At 42.0% G+C, this 19054-nt stretch overlaps 1 protein-coding gene across 1 annotated transcript in view; it reads right to left on the bottom strand.

Annotated features, from left to right (window-relative positions):
• Positions 1 to 19054, bottom strand: part of GRIK2 (glutamate ionotropic receptor kainate type subunit 2) — a 733647-nt gene that overhangs the window by 11103 nt on the left and 703490 nt on the right. The window contains exon 15 of the mRNA XM_084827187.1: positions 16570 to 16820. Coding sequence (XP_084683313.1) covers positions 16570 to 16820 — 251 coding nt within the window. The remainder of the gene's footprint in view (positions 1 to 16569; positions 16821 to 19054) is intronic.

The raw sequence follows: 19054 nt of genomic DNA, 5'->3' as shown, positions 1-19054 counted from the left end.
AGCATAACCTTGCTGGCATGTGAAATGAGTGCAATTGTGCGGTAGTTTGAACACTCTTTGGCATTGCCCTTCCTTGGGATTGGAATGTAAACTGACCTTTTCCAGTCTTGTGGCTATTGTTGAGTGTTCCAAATTTGTTGGCATATTGAATGCAGCACTTTAACAGCATCATCTTTTAGGATTGTAAATAGCTCAGCTGGAATACTGTCATCTCTGCTAGCTTTGTTGTTAGCAATGCTTCCTAAGGCCCACTTGATTTCACTCTGTAGGATGTCTGGCTCAAGTTCAGTGACCATACTATCATGACTATCAAGGACATTAAGATCTTTCCTGTATAGTTCTTCTATGTATTCTTGTCACCTCTTCTTAATCTCATCTGCTTCTGTTAGGTCCCCGCCTTCTTTGTCCTTTATCATGCCCGTCTCTGCACAAAACTTTCCCTTGAGATCTCCGATTTTCTTGAAAAGATCTCTAGTCTTTCCCATTCTATTGTTTTCCTCAATTTCTTTGCATTGTTCATTTAAGAAGGCCTTCTTGTCTCTCCTTGCTATGCTCTGGAACTCTGCATTCAGTTGGATATATCTTCCCCTTTCTCCCTTGCTTTTCACTTCCCTTCTTTCCTCAGCTACTTGTAAAGCCTCATCAGACAGCCACTTTGCTTTCTTGCATTTCTGTTTCTTTGGGATGGATTGAGTTGCTGCCTCCTGAACAGTGTTACGGACCTCCGTCCATAGTTCCTCAGGCACTCTGTCTATCAGGTCTAATCCCTTAAATCTATTCCTCATCTCCACTGTATATTCCTAAGGGATATGATTTAGGTCACACCTGAATGGTTTAGTGGTTTTCCCTACGTTCTTCAATTTAAGCCGGAATTTTGCAAGAAGCAGCTCATGATCTGAGCCACAGTCAGCTCCAGGTCTTGTTTTTACTGACTGTATGGAGCTTCTCCATCTTTGGCTGCAAAGTACATAATCAGTCTGATTTCGATATTGACTGTCTGGTGATGTCCATGTGTAGAGTCGCCTCTTGTGCTGTTGGAAAAGAGTGTTTGCAGAGAGAGACTGGGTGAGGGGATCAGGGCGGTGGTGAATGCTTCCATTGAGGAGGGAGTGATACCATCAGCCCTCAAGGAGGCAATGATAAGACCGCTCTCAAAGAAGCCCTCCTTGGATCCTCAAGTTTTGAACAACTTTTGCCCAGTCTCAAATTTGCCATTTTGGGGCAAGGTGATTGAGCGGGTGGTGGCGATGCAGTTGAAGGCACACTTGGAAGAAACTGTTTATCTAGACCCATTTCAGTCAGGCTTCAGGCCTGGGCATGGGACAGAAATGGCCTTGGTCACCTTGGTGGATGATATAAGGAGGGCTCTGGATAGGGGCGAATGCTCCTATCTTGTTCTCCTTGACCTCTCAGCAGCTTTTGATACCGTTGACCACGGTATCCTCCTGGACCGCCTGGAGGGGTTGGGCATTGGAGACACCGTATTGCGGTAGTTCCGGTCCTTCCTCTCCGGCAGGTACCAGAGGATAGCACTCTCTCAGTCTCTCATTGAAAGCAAGGAAGTGCAGATAGACCAGAACTGAACTTTTAAATTCACTCAATAATGGGTGTCTCAAAATTGTTAGATACTTTCCAGTGAGCTAGAGCCTAAAAATTTGATGCACTCATAGTCCAAGCTACCTGATTAAAAGGGGGAAAACCCTTGAAAACAGAACATTTGTACGTATTTCTTTCAAAATGGAGGACTCAAAAGTGTACCTCTGAATGATTAAGTTATTTCCAACCCACTCAGGAAGCTAGCATTTGGTACACACATAGCTCAGGATACCCTGTTGGCTAAAATTCTTCTGAAATGGAGACTTTTGTGACACACTGATCACTAGAAGACACTGAAAATGGAATATTTTTGCACATTACAGGAAAAAAGGGGGTATGAAGTTCAGGGAAGGGATATAGCTCAGTGGTTGAACACATGCTTTGCATGTAGAAGGTCCGAGGTTCAATATCCAGCATCTCCAGGTAAAGCTGGAAAAACTCGTGCCTGATACCCTTGAAAGCCACTGCCAGTCAGTGTCAGCATTCTGCTTATGAAGATATTTGCAAATATTTGTAAGTTCTTATTTTAAAAAATGAACTGAATTTCCCCCCATCCCTTGTAGCAAACACAGAAGCATAGATTTATGCTAACAGAATGCAAGCTTCCTAGTACATATATAAAACATGTTCAAATGGCCTTTGCTATGTACATAGTCACGAGATAACAGAATCAACAGAAGCTGTACAAATAAATGAACTTTCTTCAGAGAAGATGTTAACTTTCAACACCAAATACCAAGATCCCAATCCAATGGCTGTGGTTTGTTCTCTACCAAAAGTTGATTTTTTTACATAGATTGAAAGTCACAAACTGAAAGTTTCAAAAATGATACTCCATTTGGCCTGCTATTAATAGATTTCTACAGAAATTTCATTAAAAATAACAACACTATACCATTGCTAACTTTCAGCAACCATATGGTAAGGAAAAGATTTTGGGCATATTTGTAGAGGCGGGCCACTTAGACTATTTTTGGTGCAGGTATCAAACACTGTAATCCAGTAATGGTTGACAATTTGAATTGGCCTTTCATACTGCATTATTGTTAGAATAGCTCTTAAAGGTTGGCAAGTTGTGTATCAGAAATCCTTTTCTATCTCGAGCTTTGTGAATATGTACAATACCACCCTCTGCTTAGGAGATGAAATAACCTCTTGCCCTTTACTTACTTTCTCTACCACAGTCATGTTCCAAGAACATCATCCTTTATTGAATTATCAAATCTTGATACATGCAATAAAACAGCAACTTTCAATGTTTTCAATGAATGTTTCCAGAAAGTAAATGTTGCCTAAAAGTCATTTAATAGCTAATCAGATGGCAGATAACTTTGAAATTCTTTGGTCATTAGCCAAAGAATAAATGTTTAATGTTTAAAATAAATTGTGACAGTAAAATGAAGCAGTAGTAGTTTATTTATAATCAGAGTAAAAGAGCTCATGCTAAAGCTTTAATCAGCATTAACAATGCATGTCCTTGGCCTGTGACACATAGCTCAGCTCAGTATGAAAAGTTAGTACATTTGTAACTATTTTTCCTCTATTTGCCATTCTTTAAAATCTCTCCACAACCAACACCAGTCATAACAGGCATATTTTCTATGGACACCTGCTTATAAATGGAAAAGCCAGTGCGATTTAAGATCACGGGTGGGATCCAATGGTGTCACTCTGCTGAAGGATGTTTCTGTCAGCAGAGTGGACCTGGGAGGGGGGTGTTCCCTCCCCCCCCAAGCCCTATAAATCTGTTCTGGAGGGTTGGGAAGCTCTCTGGAGCAGCTTTTTCAGGTGGCACAGAGGGCTGGAGGGGGGAGGAGAGAAGGAGAACATCCCATCATGCTAGTGGGCTCCCGCCTCCTGCCTCCCGCTAGCATGATATTGGATTTAATCCCATGTTGGATTTAACATAGAAAGCTGCCTTGTGCTGTTCAGACTCATTAGTCCATGCAGCTCAGTGTTATGTATACTGACTGGCAGTGGCTCTCCAGGAGTTCACACAGTCCTACCTGTAGAAGAACTAGAAACTGAATCTGGGACCTTCTGCATGCAAAGGTCCTATACCCTAAATCCATTTAGAAATATATTTATTTATGATGTTACAACAGACAGGACCAGTGCCAGGTTTGAAGGGCAAGCTGCCATTCATGGCCCCAAAGTGCCACCCTAATCCCCCCCCCCCCCCGCCGCAAAAGAATTAAGATACTGGTGGGTTTTGCAGCTGCTTCACTCAGCACTTCTCTGTTGAGTGCCAGGCCAAGTGTCATCACCTGTGCCCACCAATCCTGTCTGATCCCTGTAAACAGGTCAGTGCCAGGGTCTAGGCTGAATTGTTCAATCTGGCAGTTGCCTGAGGAACACCAAGTGAAACGCCTGCAACTGCCAACGTTATTAACCCAGAATGCCTCTGGGCTGTATGTACATTAGAGCCAAGGGGCATTCTGGGGTAATAAAAGCCCTGTTCAGGTGTTCATAAAGAATGCATGAAGATGCCCATGGGGCCTGTCCTTGACATCCCCAACATAGATAGAACCTTGTGCATTCAACACACAAGGTCTGAAGAAGGATTCTAAGCTGCTTCTTGTGGATGCACTCAGAATCTTTCCCAGGATTAGAAACTTTGACAGTGCAGGGTTCCCCCAATCATGGAGAGAATGATTAAGCATGTTCATGCAAATGCAGTCAGAATCCCGCCTCACACCTTTGTGCATCTTAATCCGGTCTGGGGACATTGGGAGTGGGGCTTGCACATGCAGCTCCACAGCTCTGGCCATGCATTCTCTAAGCACACCTGAACTGGGCTAAACGTGGTGGCTGGTGCTCAGGGCTTACTTTGGAGCTTCTCTGGTGAGCACCAAGCTGAAAGAATGCGGAAAAGAAACAAAAAGATAACATCATCAGCTCCTATTGGTTATCCAGGTCAAGTGGGCCCTTTCATTTGCCCCCCCCCATATTCTGTTGTCAAAGTGCCAAAATGGTCAGACTTTGATCAGTCAATTCCCATGTCAATTCCCAATCAAATGATCAGTCAATTCCCATGACTGATGAAGTCTCATAAATCTGAAGGAAATCTTCATGGCTATTGTGGGGTGGGGGTGAAATTTATGACTGCAAATGTATCTACCACTTATTATTCCCTTTCCCTTGCTCCTAATGGCACCATAATTTCTGGCTCCATGAACCTTTGCAGTGTACTCAGTCTGTGCCCAATCAATTTTATCCACAGCCTCTGCATGTGCTATTGTGCCTGCACATGGGCCTTCTGGCAAGCATAATTGGCCCTATTCACTGCAATGGTAAGACAACTCTGTGCACACAATAGGGTCATATTCATCCATCCTGTGGCTCTTTGAACCTGCAGGAGATCTGATGCACACACAGCTGTTGTGCATGCAGCGGCATCCCCATTCTTTTCAGTGTCAGAGAAAGCTGACAAATTAGTGTCTCTGGCACTGAAGTGGGTGGATAAATGACTGCATGTACAACAACTGGGTGTGCATCAGATCTCCTGCACATTCAACGAGCTGCTTGATGGGCTCATATCTATTGCTTGAAAAAGTGACACTCAGTTGACGGATGTGCGCGAATCACCAATAATATTCATGCCATGTGGCTAATTGTTGATTTTCTTCTAAATTGCTATTTAGCTCCTGCATGAGGGAAAGGAATTATATGCCCTATTCCTGTTTACCTCTTTTATCATTATTAGATATGACTCTATGCAATTGCAAATAAGAGTGCCTGTAGGGTGCAATTGTTCTTGAATTAAGAGCAGTAACACATGCACACAGAGGAAATTAACATAATACCTATCCTTGCCTTGCCTGCGCAAGATATTGCATAAGAAAATGGTGAGACCAGCAAGGAATATCTATTTCTCCCTCTCCTTAATTTGGAATAGCCCTGCTATTATTATTTTCCGTCTGGTTTTCTTACAGAAATGTATTCCAATTGTTTGCTCTGTTTAACATCTGTCTCCTCTTTACTTTGATGGAGTTCACACAAAATTGACTGTCAAAATCTAGTACGAATCTGCAGGATTTACTCAGAAGTTCATTACCTCCAGCCTTGCATGTCAGATATTATTTGGAGCCTTGTTAAAATTTCTTAACACAGTAATGGCAGTAATCCTGCAGCTTATATCTGATGTTATGGGTCAGTGTTCTAACATCTACCAGGACATGTCCATCAAAGTGTTTTTCATCTTTCTTTCTTTTCTTTTCTTTTTTTTTGAAGTTGGCTGGGAATGAATGCACAGGCCTGTCCTTAGCTTCCTTTCTAAATCAGCATCTACTTCCATATACCATTTCCCCAAGGATATTTAATACTGAGAGATAGTTATGAGCTGTCAGTCCAGACCTTTAAACCCAAAGGCAGAAGTGTGGACCCCGGGGCAATATTTAATTCTGATATGAAAATGAAAAATGGAATGTAAGAAATCAACTTGAGAAGAGAGTATGGCCAAGATTAATTTTGCTTTATTTGGGGTTTTGGAGGTTGGATATCTGTATCAGCTATATTTATCACTATCACCTGTATTTCTGTTTTAAAACGTAACCAGCCTGATGCACGTTTTCATAATGACAGTTGACTTTTAAAGGACTTGACAGACCTTAAAATTCCACTGGAAAAGACATATTTTACAGAATGTGCCAGTTGTGGGGATTTGAAGCACTGATAGAGCATATCCGAGAACCAAAAGATGTCTTGTTCAAATCCACCCTAAATTTCAAAACTATCAAAAACACTGTTTTCTATTTCAACACTATTATAATAAAGCATTCATTTTTTTGCGGCACATGGATTCACTATTTGTCTGGGCAAATAAGCATTTCAATAATTATACAGCTAGCTTCACTTAAGAAGCTCCACTTAAGACATTGCAAAGTTTGACTGCACACTGTAGCGAAGTAACTGGCTGGTTGAATACTCTCTGAATCAATATACTGCCAAGGGAAGATAAAAAAAAAAGGTTTTCCTACAGCAATGCCAAGATGTCCAAGCCTGCAGATTGTTGGCAAACTGGTGGAGCTACAGAGATCCTTGCCAAGAAGATACAGAGGGGATTCATTCCTGACTGGTTCACCATACTTTCTCCTCCCTGCATTTCTAGTCTTGCTTGGGTATCTTTGGCTGCGTGAGCTTACTCTAATCTATCACTTCATTATGCAGTGATAGAAGGGCCCTGCTTGGCCAACGTTTTTCAAGGAAAAAATAAGGTGCCGGATTCCCACGACTGGAAAATATTAGACCAATGCCTAGAAATCTATTTACGTTAACTTTCTGGTTACGTGATGTCCAGACTATAGCTTCCTTTTATTAACAGTGCAGTATGAGAGGGGAAGTTGTGGCAAGGAATCTCTGGAGATATTGGAGGTCTTCGGATGTCAGCATTAGGCTACATTGTGGCAATATTTGGGCCCTTAATTGATAAGATCCTCTTAGTAGCTGATGAACAAAGGTTTGTCACTGATGTGTCACTTTAGATCAACTGAAGACCTTTGAGTTTTGCTGACTCACCTGTGGATCTAGGTTGGGCTTGGTGGGGCTGCACTTGTGTGGTTCCATTCTTCCCTCTCAGAGAGGTCTCAGAGGATGATATTGGGCAATTGCTCATCTGCCCCGTGGGCTCTCTTTCATGCGGGATTCCACAAGGTTTCATTCTGTCATCCCTCCTTTCAACATGCATGTGAGGCCACTGGGGGAAGATAATGAAACAGTTTGGGCTGTGGTGCATCAATGGCTAGAAGACACACAGCCCATATTTTTTTCTTTCTTTCTTGTCAAAGCAGACTGGTGACAACACTAGTACTTCCAGGGGCATATATGAAGGTCAATCCAGGAAAGATGGAGATTAGACTGAACAAGTAAAAGACGATGTGGTGGTTATGGAAGCTATCTGAATTTTTGTAGGCTCTGCATTACACTTTTGGGGGGCAGTGACATTTTCATTCCAGAAGTTCTTGGGGAGGTTCCCCCCGAGTGTTCCTGAATATCCTGTTTCCATTAATGACTGGCAGTGTATTTTCTCATTAGAAAGTGAGCAAGGTCTTTCTCATTCTACAAGGAGAACAATAAAGCCATTCTGAAAATACCACTAGATGTATGCACTTGCAGGATAATAAATATCAGGCATTGTTAAAAGAAATAAATGACTGTTTGGACATGTAAAGTTATGAAAAAGATTCCAGATCATTCAATGGGCCAAGTTCTATCCCCATGTAAACTGAGCCTGAGGGAATTTGAGACAATCCTGCAAATATTAAAGCCTTCTGAGTGCTTTAAAGATTCAAAATGTGGAAAATGTTCAATGCTAGTACTGAGTGCAGTATGTTGCTAATTTAGGGCATCATTGGGGAGTGATTTTAAGGAAAGTATGGAGCTTGATGAAATGTACTGGAGACTCTTTTGAGATATTAGACTGTAATATGTTGAGATAACTATATGGGAAATTCAACTTCACTTGCAAAGCTCTACAAGACTTGGCTCTGCATAAGCAACGTCCCCATTCACTGCAGTGGAGGGGGCAATTCTGCATGAGTGTAATTCTGAATGCCTGCATCTTTCTGTACCATTAATCTGAATGAAGGAACATATTGCACCAGAACTCAGAGCTACAATGCTGCTTGCAAAAGAAATAATATTTCACAGCAAACAGTACATATCAGCAATGTATTTGTGAATGCTAATTTGGAAAAGTATGGGTCTGTACTTCCTTCATCCTTGATGGTCTTTCCCAAATATGTTATACAAGTGGTTGACATGCCACAAGTTACTTCATAGAATCTGTCCTAATGATGTGCTGAATGAAAACTGCTCTTTAAAACATGGCGTTTAGAACAGGGTAAGATATGGGAGGCCAATACAGCACACTGGATAGGGGTAAACAGTTCTCTGGGCCTGGATAGAGCATAGAGACTGATGTGGCCCAGTCTTCCTAATGGGGAAAAAATGACAGAGAGAATGCTGGGCCACATGGCTGAAGGGAATAGCTTGGGCAGTGCAGTGTGTACAGACAGCTCCTCAAAACTGAGCACAGAAAGGCGATAGTATATTCTTTCCCCAGGCCGACAGTTCCAGCTGGATGATACAGTGCCCAAATAGGAACTGCTTTCTGGACAAGCCCATATTGCAAGAAAAAATCTAGAGTCCACTCCCTTGATCATCTGCAGCAAGAAGCATTCACTCCCAGGCAAGAAAAATGGGAAGCTTTGGTAAATTGGGAGTGAGATTTTATATTTCTTTCAGGCTGTCTAAACCAGATATGAATGCATGACTGAGCAGGCAGGCTAACACAAAACAAATCTGGGTTGGTAAGTGTTATGGTCTTATTTAAGGCTGATAAACCATGACTTCAAAATATGAAGTAAAAGTAGCCTGTTCTTATCTGTTACATTATTATTGTATTAGATTTTGTATCCAGCCCTTCCTGCAAGGTGCTCAGTGCCATTCTTCCTCATTCATTTTCTCCATTTTCTCCTAGCAACAACCCTGTGGAGCAGTTACAGAGAGTGTCTAGCCCAAGGGAACCCATTGACTTTATAGCTGAGTGGAAATCTGAGCTCCAGTCTCCTTAGTCCTAGTCTCAGGGTGTTTTCAGGTGGGTGGCTCCCAGCGCCATCAACATACACTGTGCAATCTTTTCCTCTTTAACAGGTTTTCTGTGGTAAGAAGAAAGATGGAAGAAGTGGTGGGAAAACATGGGTGGGTTACAAATGGAGGACAATGTTGTCTGGACCCACCCCACACAGCCCGTAAAATTCGGTGAATGAAGCAGGGTAATTGACAATAAAAGCCGCAACTGGAAACATGCTAACACTCTAACCGTTACACGGCACTGGCTCCATGTGTTATAGCATCAGCTTATTCGATATACCTGGTGTGTCGTGTGTACAGTTAAATGTGTGTGTTATATGTATGAGCAACCTATGCCAGATCAAATCAGTTACATCAACAATAAACAGATGGGTGATTGTTTAACGTGGGCTTGGTTTCTGAAATTGCTTAGTCAATGACCTCTAAGTGCCAACATAACGTTGCAACCAAGGAACAGGCTGTTTGCTAACAGAAGCAATTATAAAATGCAAATGGCTGTGCACTTATTGCCAAGGTTGCCGTAGAAAACCAATGTCGGCTTAATAATGGGTCTCCAAGTAGATGACATAATTATGTGTTAGCATTATAAATGATAAGGCAAGAACAAAATGGTGGGTTTAAAAAAAAATGAAAGAAAAGAAGCAAGCACTTTTAAACATTGGCTTGGATCTGAAGCTGTTTCCAGTTGTGCACTGGGGGTTGCTGATTCCCCCACCCCCAGTCAGATGATCCTCCAGAGTGTCGTGCAATACAGCCCAAGGGAAGCCAACTCATTATTTCCAATAAAGTTTAGAAATCAAAAGGCCCAGCTAAGAAAATCCCATTTGATGTTTCATTCATCCCATGCTTATTCATACTCATTTCTTATCCTTGAAGTTCAAACTATAAATTGGCTCAGCTGATTGTCATTCTGTCTGTGGCTTATAAGGAATAGTCAACCCTTAAAATTGTACAGCTTAAAAAGTTACCACTTAAAGGATGCGCGAGAAGCCATCAATATTGAACCTACCTATGAAGCTAAACAATGTTGTGGATGATTTAGCACTTAAATCAAGCATCTTTATATCACAGTAGCTTTCATCCACACAGATAGGCTGTATATCAGTAAATGGTGGACACAGTCCAGAGCAGAGGTAGGCAACGTGTTGCCCCCAGTCACCTTCCTTGGAGCCCAAGGTGCCCTACTTTTCCCACCTTAAAACACACACACACACACACACACACACACACACACATTTTCTTACTGACAGCTGGGATTACAGTGAAATAGGTTTCTGTTGGTGCTGAAAACTGTGGTGTCAAAGGAGTTGCTTAGGGTGTTGGGACTCGGACCACATTTCTGCCTTCTACTCATTCTTTGAGCAGGTCACTTGTCCTTTAGCATGCTTCCCACGGCATGATGCCCAGGACAGTTTCTCAAATTGCGAAGTGTGCCCACAGGTCCAAATGGTTGCCTACACCTGGTCCAGAAACATGAGAACATAGTGCATGACCAAGAGCGGCCCTCTATTGGAGAAACTGTTGGCTATCATATGGTATGATGTGTAAGGGGCTGGAAATTTGGACAAACAGTACAACTCCTTGATACCAACCTCTTCTGGTGGCTTTAGAGATGTGTCTGTCAGTTTTACTTTCTCCCACATTCAGATTTTTTTAAAAAACAAGAACTTTGTGAATTTTGGTAAATTCTTATCAAAACTGAACTGAACCGAAATTCTCAACCATCTGCACCTACAACTTTCTAAGGGAGCAATCCTATGGCCACTAGACAGCGGCTAGACAGCCATAGGATATGGTGTTTTCTGGGCGGGAACCGGTCTTGGAGCCCGTGCTCCGAGGTCGGTTCCTGGAGAACTAACCTCCCCACATTTCTGCGCTGCCTTGGAGGCAGCATGGAACAGCCCCATCCTCCACACAAACAAGAGGACCATGGAGTGGCTGGAGAGGGGCATGGCTGGGGGCGTTCCTGGGTGGAGAGAGCATAGCTGCATGTTCAACACATCCAATGTGTCATACAGCAGCCTCCTTCCCCACTCTATGCTCCCGCAGCTAGACAGCCACAATTGGCTGTCTAGCCAAAAAAGCAGGGCAGGAGAAGTGCCGAGGGAATGATCCCCTCCATTCTTCTCCTGCCCTACTTTGGATAGGTGGTGCCTCTGAGTTCGGAGGTGGTTAGTTATAGTTAGATAACTAACTATCTAGTTAGGATTGCGCCCTAAAAATATTAACTCAGGAACAGCACCAAAGCAAGGGAGGCCCAGCCCTGGCCCTCTGAACTAATTTGACCACTGATCAAGGGGAACAAGCTTATTTTGAGTATAGCTTATATCAGAATTCCTTTTTTTATCTGCAAAGTATTTGACAGCTTCAGATCTGGGTATTTTGTACTGATCTCCCAGTGAAAAAAAACCCTGCTGAAACTTTTTAAACAAACAAGCCGGAAACCATGTCATGGGTTGGCAGGTTTACTCTGATCAAGGTAAGCTTGTTTTTTCTTTCTTTTTTTTTTTAAAAAAGGGCATTCAAATAGATATTCCTTGCTGTCTAAAGAAAGCTAGTGATGTCTTGACTGCTCCCCCACGCCAAATGTGTACTTTAAAAAACACTTTGCATTCCTTGAAGAAAATCTGGTGCATGCAGAGGTCTGAAGCACAGTTGTACTAAAACTAGAAACATATTGAAAGAACTATCCCTGATGCAATTTTCTGGTGCATATGTGAACTTCTTTTGTTTACTCTCTGATCCTATATATTTGCACCAGCACACGTGCTTCTAATTTCTCATTGATATAATTTCCACATCAGAATAACTTCAGGTTTATAATTTTGCAATGGTGTAAAAACTATCTTATATATTTACGCACTGGCACAAAGAAGCAGATCAACAAACTCTGAATAAAGCTGATGACAGAACAACGTTACAGATTCCTCTGGCTATAGATCAGAATGCAGAACTCGGAAACAACACAAGCACCGGATCAGAAAGATAAAGACCTGCCATATCCTTCATACGACTAGTGAGATATTTTGACTGTGCAGGTGCATATCATGTCACACTTGGCAATCCGATACAATGAATATTTGTGCAGAAAAACATTCCACAGGGAATTGCTAAATAATAATAACAGTAATAGGAAGAGGCTTAACAGTGGCAGCAAACCTCTGCTGATCTCAGAACAGGTTTGTTGGGAAGCTGTGGTAGATCCAGTTTACCCACTGCACAGACGTGCTGCACTTGTAGTTAGGGATGGCACAGGCATCCGGTTGGGGCTCGCTCAGTGATGTCTTGCCAGATCGGCTCCCTAGATACCAGTCTGCAGATCACTGAGTTGGGCAAGCACGCAGCTGCCTGCTCCCTTGCCAAGCCGCAAGGCTCAGCCTTTTTTTGTAAATAACCATTTATGCCAATGGCAGCTGTAAAGTGGCCATTTACGCCTGTGATGTTGTGTAAACGGTCCTGTTATAGCCAGCATTTGTGTAAATTTATTTACAAAATAAATAATTTATAAGAAGGCTAAGTCGCCATTTCTACGCAAATGGTGGGGGAGCAGATGGCTGCTCCCCAGCTGCCAAGCACCTGCGGAGGTCCACGGAGTGGCGCAAGCCGCAAGGGGCAAGCTTTGGTGAGTTTGTCCATCCCAACTTGTACTGATCTCTGGTGGCCTGCCCTGGCACAAATCAATGTTTTCCCTGGTGCAAAGAGACCTGCGGCAGTCTGTGGGACCATGAACTGATCATTTTGACTGACATAGGCTGCTAAATGCTTCCATGAACGGCTTTTCTTATATTGGGTGAATTGGGTTCACAGCTCCCTGTCCTTAACATCCCACCAATCAGCTTCATTGGATGATCCCAGATTCCACACCACACAAAATTTTATGCACCTCTATCATATTCCTTTGTATTTGCCTTTTTTCTAAGTAAAAAAGCCCCAAACCCTTTACTTGGCTACCACTAGCCACCAGTTAGTGCAGGGATCCCCTTTACTCTTCTTCCTCAGCTGCTACTTTCTGTTGGTGGACAAAAATGTTAGGGTGCACTCTATCATGGACCATTGCTATCACTGGCTACAATGTAAACTATGTTTACGAGGCTTAATTCAAACACCCAGTTCTGAAGTAACGTCATCACAAGAGAAACATTTCCCATCAGGTCAAATCAAAACCAATCAAGTTGTATTATCATGGCAAAAGTTTATAGATGCATAAACCTGCCTTGTAGTGATAGCTACTGCATTCACATGATAAGCCATTGGCAGCTAACATTACTGGCAGGCAAAAATCTTGAGAACAAGAAAGGCAACTGAGATGCAAGATGGGAGCTGTTAACATCTGTCTGGGACTCTATTCAAAAGGTTATAATTCCTATCTTTGCCATGTCAAAAGGGAATGTGGAGTCATTCACTTAGGGCTGTGTCTCATAGGTACTTCGAAGCACCTTGAAACTGCCTCTACACGGTGTTCAATACGGAACACTAATGGTGAATCCTTGTCGAATGGATAGACCATCATATTGTTTGTGCCCATGCCAATATCAAACACTTGTGGAGTCAAACTATATGCAGGGAGATGATCTGGAGAGAAAGCGAATGCACATAAATGTTTAGAGCAGCCATCGCATGGAGCCGGTTTGGATCTATCTTCATGTGGCAGGCAGTCATATTCTGAGAAGCGGTTCTTAGCCAAAAAAAAACATACCTAGATGTGATCAAAGCTTAACCTCAAATGATGAAATGGCTAGGCTAAAATGGATATACCATGTGTCATGGGATCATGAGATTAGAAGATAGTGGTGGGTATAAAAATCCTTTTCAGCCTGTATGGGGACACAAAGACCCAGTTCACACATAACGGTGCATGGGTTGTTTAACCCAAGGTAGTCATGGCTATGTGGCAGCACACTCATCCCTTCTGCTTTCCTAAACAATCCAGGATCACCCCATTCCTTGGTTGTTAGCATTATGTCTGAGCCTGGAAATTCTGGGCTGATTAGGGGTTAAACAACCCAGAGTTAAGCCAACAAAAGAACAATTGGTTCCACTTCCTAGGTTATTTAGGAAAGTGGAAGCGGGTGAGAATCAGCAGTCTCACTCACTCCTGCATGCTCACAAACAACCTATGGTAACCATGGGTTATTTGATTGTGCAAACTGGATCATTAGCATCTTAGGGGTTCACACATCAGCCCCATGTGAAAAGCTGGAAAATCCTCAGAAAAAAATAGAAGGAGGGGATAAAAAAAACCCAGGGGAAAAAGTATTTTTTCCCCCAACGATCCTTGGAAAAAAAAAAGTGGGGTAGACTTTTTTCTTTTTTCTGAATTTGCGGGGAGGGTGCCTTGAAGCTGTCACATCTCCAGCCCCCCAACATTCCCATGTGTACTGCCCCCCCAATCCCAAACTTGATGCATTAAAGTCTGAAAGAGGCTTCTGAGCGCATTCAGCTGAGCATGCTTCACACCCCCACCCCGCTCATAGCCTCCCTGTGCATTACCAGAGTTTCAACTAAATATGCGTAGAATCTCCCAGGAGTAGAGAGGGTGGAGGAAGCACCCAAGCTCCTGGCCCCCTATACACTTTGTGCCCTCACGTGTTCCAGCTGAATGCCTGAATAAGGCTATTATCTCCAATCCCCAGTCTTAAGACAGAATTCCCCCATTCATTCAGTGAACCACATGCTCCCACCATTAATCTCCACACAGAATAATTCACACATCCAGATCATTGTGAGCCACCAGCAGAGGAAAGGATTAATCAATTTGCTCCGTACCAGATGTGCTTGAACAATTCAATGGATTGTTTAGTATAATATGTGAGGTGATTTGTAAGACTGGACCATTGTAAAAAGCTTCTTTTTCATCTTTGTATATACCCTTTCGGATGTATTTATGAGGAAAAGTCATGCTGTTCATATCATATTTCAAAATGTCAAGTAAGATGCATCTAGGCCATTTAAAATGCATTTTCATTCAGAGCACAAAACGCACAATAAAAATGCTCCAACTTTATATATAAATAACTTAGAAAAAATTACAGACCAACTGAAGCAAAACATGCTGCCATTCATATCTGAAACATTATTTCAAAAAAGGATAAAGCCATTGTGATGTATACATTTAAAATCAGTGGTCATTTTCTAAAATAGGACATTCATTTGAATGATGAAAAAAGCTCCAAAATTGACAGAATTTATTCATCCTACATGATTAGAGGGGAGCCGAGTTGTCACTTATACCACAATTCAATGAAAAACATACATGCTCAAATACAAGGAACTTGTGACCTCATCCAACCTTAATGTTTAGTATCAAAATTTCTTTTAACAATGCATTATAAAAAAGGAAAATATGTGCCGATGATAGAAGAAAACTAGGTTGTGATGCTATGCACATTTACTTGCACCAGTGAAAAGACAGGACTCTATTCCAAGCAAATGTGTTCAGGATACGGGTTATTCTACACCAGTGCAAATTCAGAAGTCTAAAAACAGTTAAAATTAGTGTGGAATATTAACCCTAGCATCTGAAAAGAAAAACCTACACACATGTGGTTCTTGAATTAACTACCAATTTTAATCATAGTAGTAATATTAAAAATGGGAATGTAAGGAGGTCACAAGCTCCTCAATTATGCATGACATATTTTCTTCCAGTTTTTAAAATGTATGTTCAAAGTAATTCATATAAATAGAAGACATAATTTAGCTCATCTTTATATATATTTTACATATGTACACATAAATATTATTAAAACAAAACTTATATGGATGCTTATGTCTCTGTTTGAAAAAGTGGCCATCCATCAACTTGTTGATCCAGTATAGAGTAAGTTCAACATTCTACGTGTTAAAAATGGAATGCGTCCAAATTGCAAGAGATAAAATCATAATCAGTAGTAAATGCTTAATATATTGATCTAAAACTTTTCCAGATGCTACCGCCATATGTTTGAAGAGTAAACATATTCCGGAAAGGACATATAGAAAGATGTTTTCTAGACTTCTGACTTTGGACTGATAGAGTTGTGCCACTTAAACCCCAGATCTATCTGTAGAAGGTTATTTTTTTTTTTTCTCATTAACAGATTTCGCTTTCTTCTTCATCCATAAAATTAACTGCAGTGAACTTCCAGGAGTAAAAAGGTGTCTTTTTTCAAGCTTGAATAAGAGGAGAAATAGTCACTTGTCCTGAAAGCTGGCTACAATTAAAAATATTGAAGACAAATTAAAAGTTGTAAAGATGAAAGCTGCGGTGCTCATTCGCTATGAACTTTAATGATGTGAGCAAAATTATGAAAGACATCAGAATGGCTTTTCAGTTGGTTGCCTGTTGGGCTACAACTAGACCATAATTGCAGAATTAAATGCAAAAAGGGCAATATTTACCTTTTCCAACTGGGCACTTTTTTTGGATTTATACAAAAACTCCCCCACTGCCACAAAGACGGAAAGTACCAATCCTGCTGCCAAAACAATGAAGATGCCACCAATATTCTGTACTCCAAGGGCACTGGCATCTTTGCTCTCCTCTTCTGGACAACCGTTGCCTCGCCACCATTTCTCCTTCATCATGTGCAGCTTGCCTTCCTCTTGCAGATGAAGAATTGCTATAGTTATCTTGTCTCTGTATGGAGACCCTGCAGGAGAGCAGAGTGAATACATGGGTTACTTGAGCATGTTCTGAAAGGAATCCTGCTACTTCATATTTGAAGTACTTTATTTGAAGCCTAACCTGACTGATGAGAAATCTTTCATGCTTTGAAAGCTTCTGCCAAGCAGACACATGACATGCCTTTATACTGAAGCCCACTTTGTGTTTATTATTGTATCTATCTATCTATCTATCATCTATCTACCTATCTATCTACCTATCTACCTATCGTATAAATTAATTTATTGCATTTATATCCTGCTTTTTTCCTCCAAGTAACCCAAAGCAGCGCACATAAATAATCTTCCTCCTCTCCATTTTATCCTCACAATGGCAACCGTGTGAGGTAGGTTGGGCTGAGAGCCTGCAACTGACCCATAGTCACCCAGTGAGCTTCCATGGCCAAGTAAGTGGGGACTATAACCCAGGTCTCAAAAGTCCCAGTCCAACACTCAAACCGCTACACCACACTGGCTCTCTTTATTCATATAGTTATTTCCTGCTCTTCAATCCTGAAAGGTTCAGATGCAGGCCTTGGTGGCCACCTTAGCATCACAAATTTACATTAATTAACATTGGACACGATCTTCCTAGTGTGTGAAGAGCAGCAAGCAGATGGGTCTGCCATAGTAGTTCAACACAACCTTCCCATCTGCCACAATACTGTCCCCCTGAACAGGAGCCGGTAAACTAGGGGAAGAATCCAATGGGGAGCTTACATCCCTGCCAATTCTCTTCTGCCCTGCCAATTTTGTGGTGCAAGTGGCCCCCACCACTTTGAATAATGGCAATTTAGCACTTCCAAGGCAACCCAAAGTGAGCAGAAACACTCATTTCTGGAAGGAGGCAGGTCAGCACAGCTCACATATATAATCTCCGCCAACTTGCCTCCTTCCAGAAACAAGCATTTCTGCTCATTCCGGGGGTTCTTCTAGGAAGCGCTAAAACTCCTTTGCATGAGTGCTGAGTTCCACTTGTGCAACAGAATTGGTGAGAGCCACCACTTGCAGAAGGGAATCGATGAGGTGGAAAGGAATCAGCAGCGGCATAAGTGCCTTGTTGGATTCTGCCCTAAGGGCCTAGACGGGCCCTGCTAAGATGAGTCCATCTGAATATAGCTGAGGTGCTGGATGCATTGGTTTGCCTTGGACAGCCTGACACATTGCATTGTGCTTTGACATCTGGGCAGCAGGGCCCATCTAAGACATTTTGCTGCCTGAGGTGAAGGACAAGATGGAGCCCCTCCCCACACCTTTCCACCTACAGAAGTTGACCAACTGGCAGTTGAATCTTACTTGAACAGTGGTGATGGGGCAGCGTTATCCACCAAACCTGAAGGCAACAAGCTAACTTAGGTGTTAAAGGGCTCACCACCACTCCCTGAGCCCTGGCATCATCCTCTGCCTGAGGAAGCCACTACACACTGCCTAACAGCAGAGCCATCGCTGCTGTAGAAGGTTCTAGGTGGTTGTGGATTCTACAGTATTTTTATGGGGTGTTCTTATTCACTCTGTTCTTTAAGCTCAAAAGTTGAAGAACTGTACTCATTCAGAGTGCTTGTTTTCTAGGGGTTGAATCCAGATTTAGTCATACATAGAGTAAACCCACTGAAACCTATGGGACTTAAGTTAATCATGCCTAACTTAAGTGCCATTGATTGCAAGGGGGTCTATTCTAGATGCAAAGCTGGGTATTAAGGTGGAGACATCAGGCATAGTGCAAATTATGCCTGATTGAAATCTGTTATGAAATGAATTGATTTCAGTGATATTGTAAGGCCTCATGTTATGAAGCCCTTTAATTTTAATTTTTACAAAATAATTCCTGCCCTTCTCAGTTATGCTGGGTTGAAACAGAGAAGGAACTAGGTCTTGTGAAATACAAAAAGAAGCAGAAGTGGACTAACCAAGAGGCAAGATAAGGGAAACCTCATCAGGTAGCTTTTGAACACGATTAAGGCTGCAATCCTATTTACCTGGGAGTAAATCCCACTGAGCATACTGGGACTTACTTCTGAGTATGGGGGAAGCATTCTGGCTGGATAGCCTACTATACCAGATAATGCCAAAGGTCGTAAACACCTTTGGAAATCTCTCTTCTCCTTGACAAACTTGCCAGTAGAGTACAGTGCAGATACTCCACCACCACAAAATCCATGTCATATACATAAAAAGAAATATCCAACACACATTTTAATGCCTATAATGTAAAAATACATTT

The sequence above is a fragment of the Heloderma suspectum genome, chromosome 1 (assembly GCF_057233095.1).
Source record: "Heloderma suspectum isolate Gila_16-S chromosome 1, 16-S_ref, whole genome shotgun sequence".
NCBI classification, from domain to species: Eukaryota; Metazoa; Chordata; class Lepidosauria; order Squamata; family Helodermatidae; genus Heloderma; species Heloderma suspectum.
The sequence above is the reverse complement of the archived record's forward strand: the minus strand, read 5'-3'. Positions and strand labels throughout refer to the sequence as shown.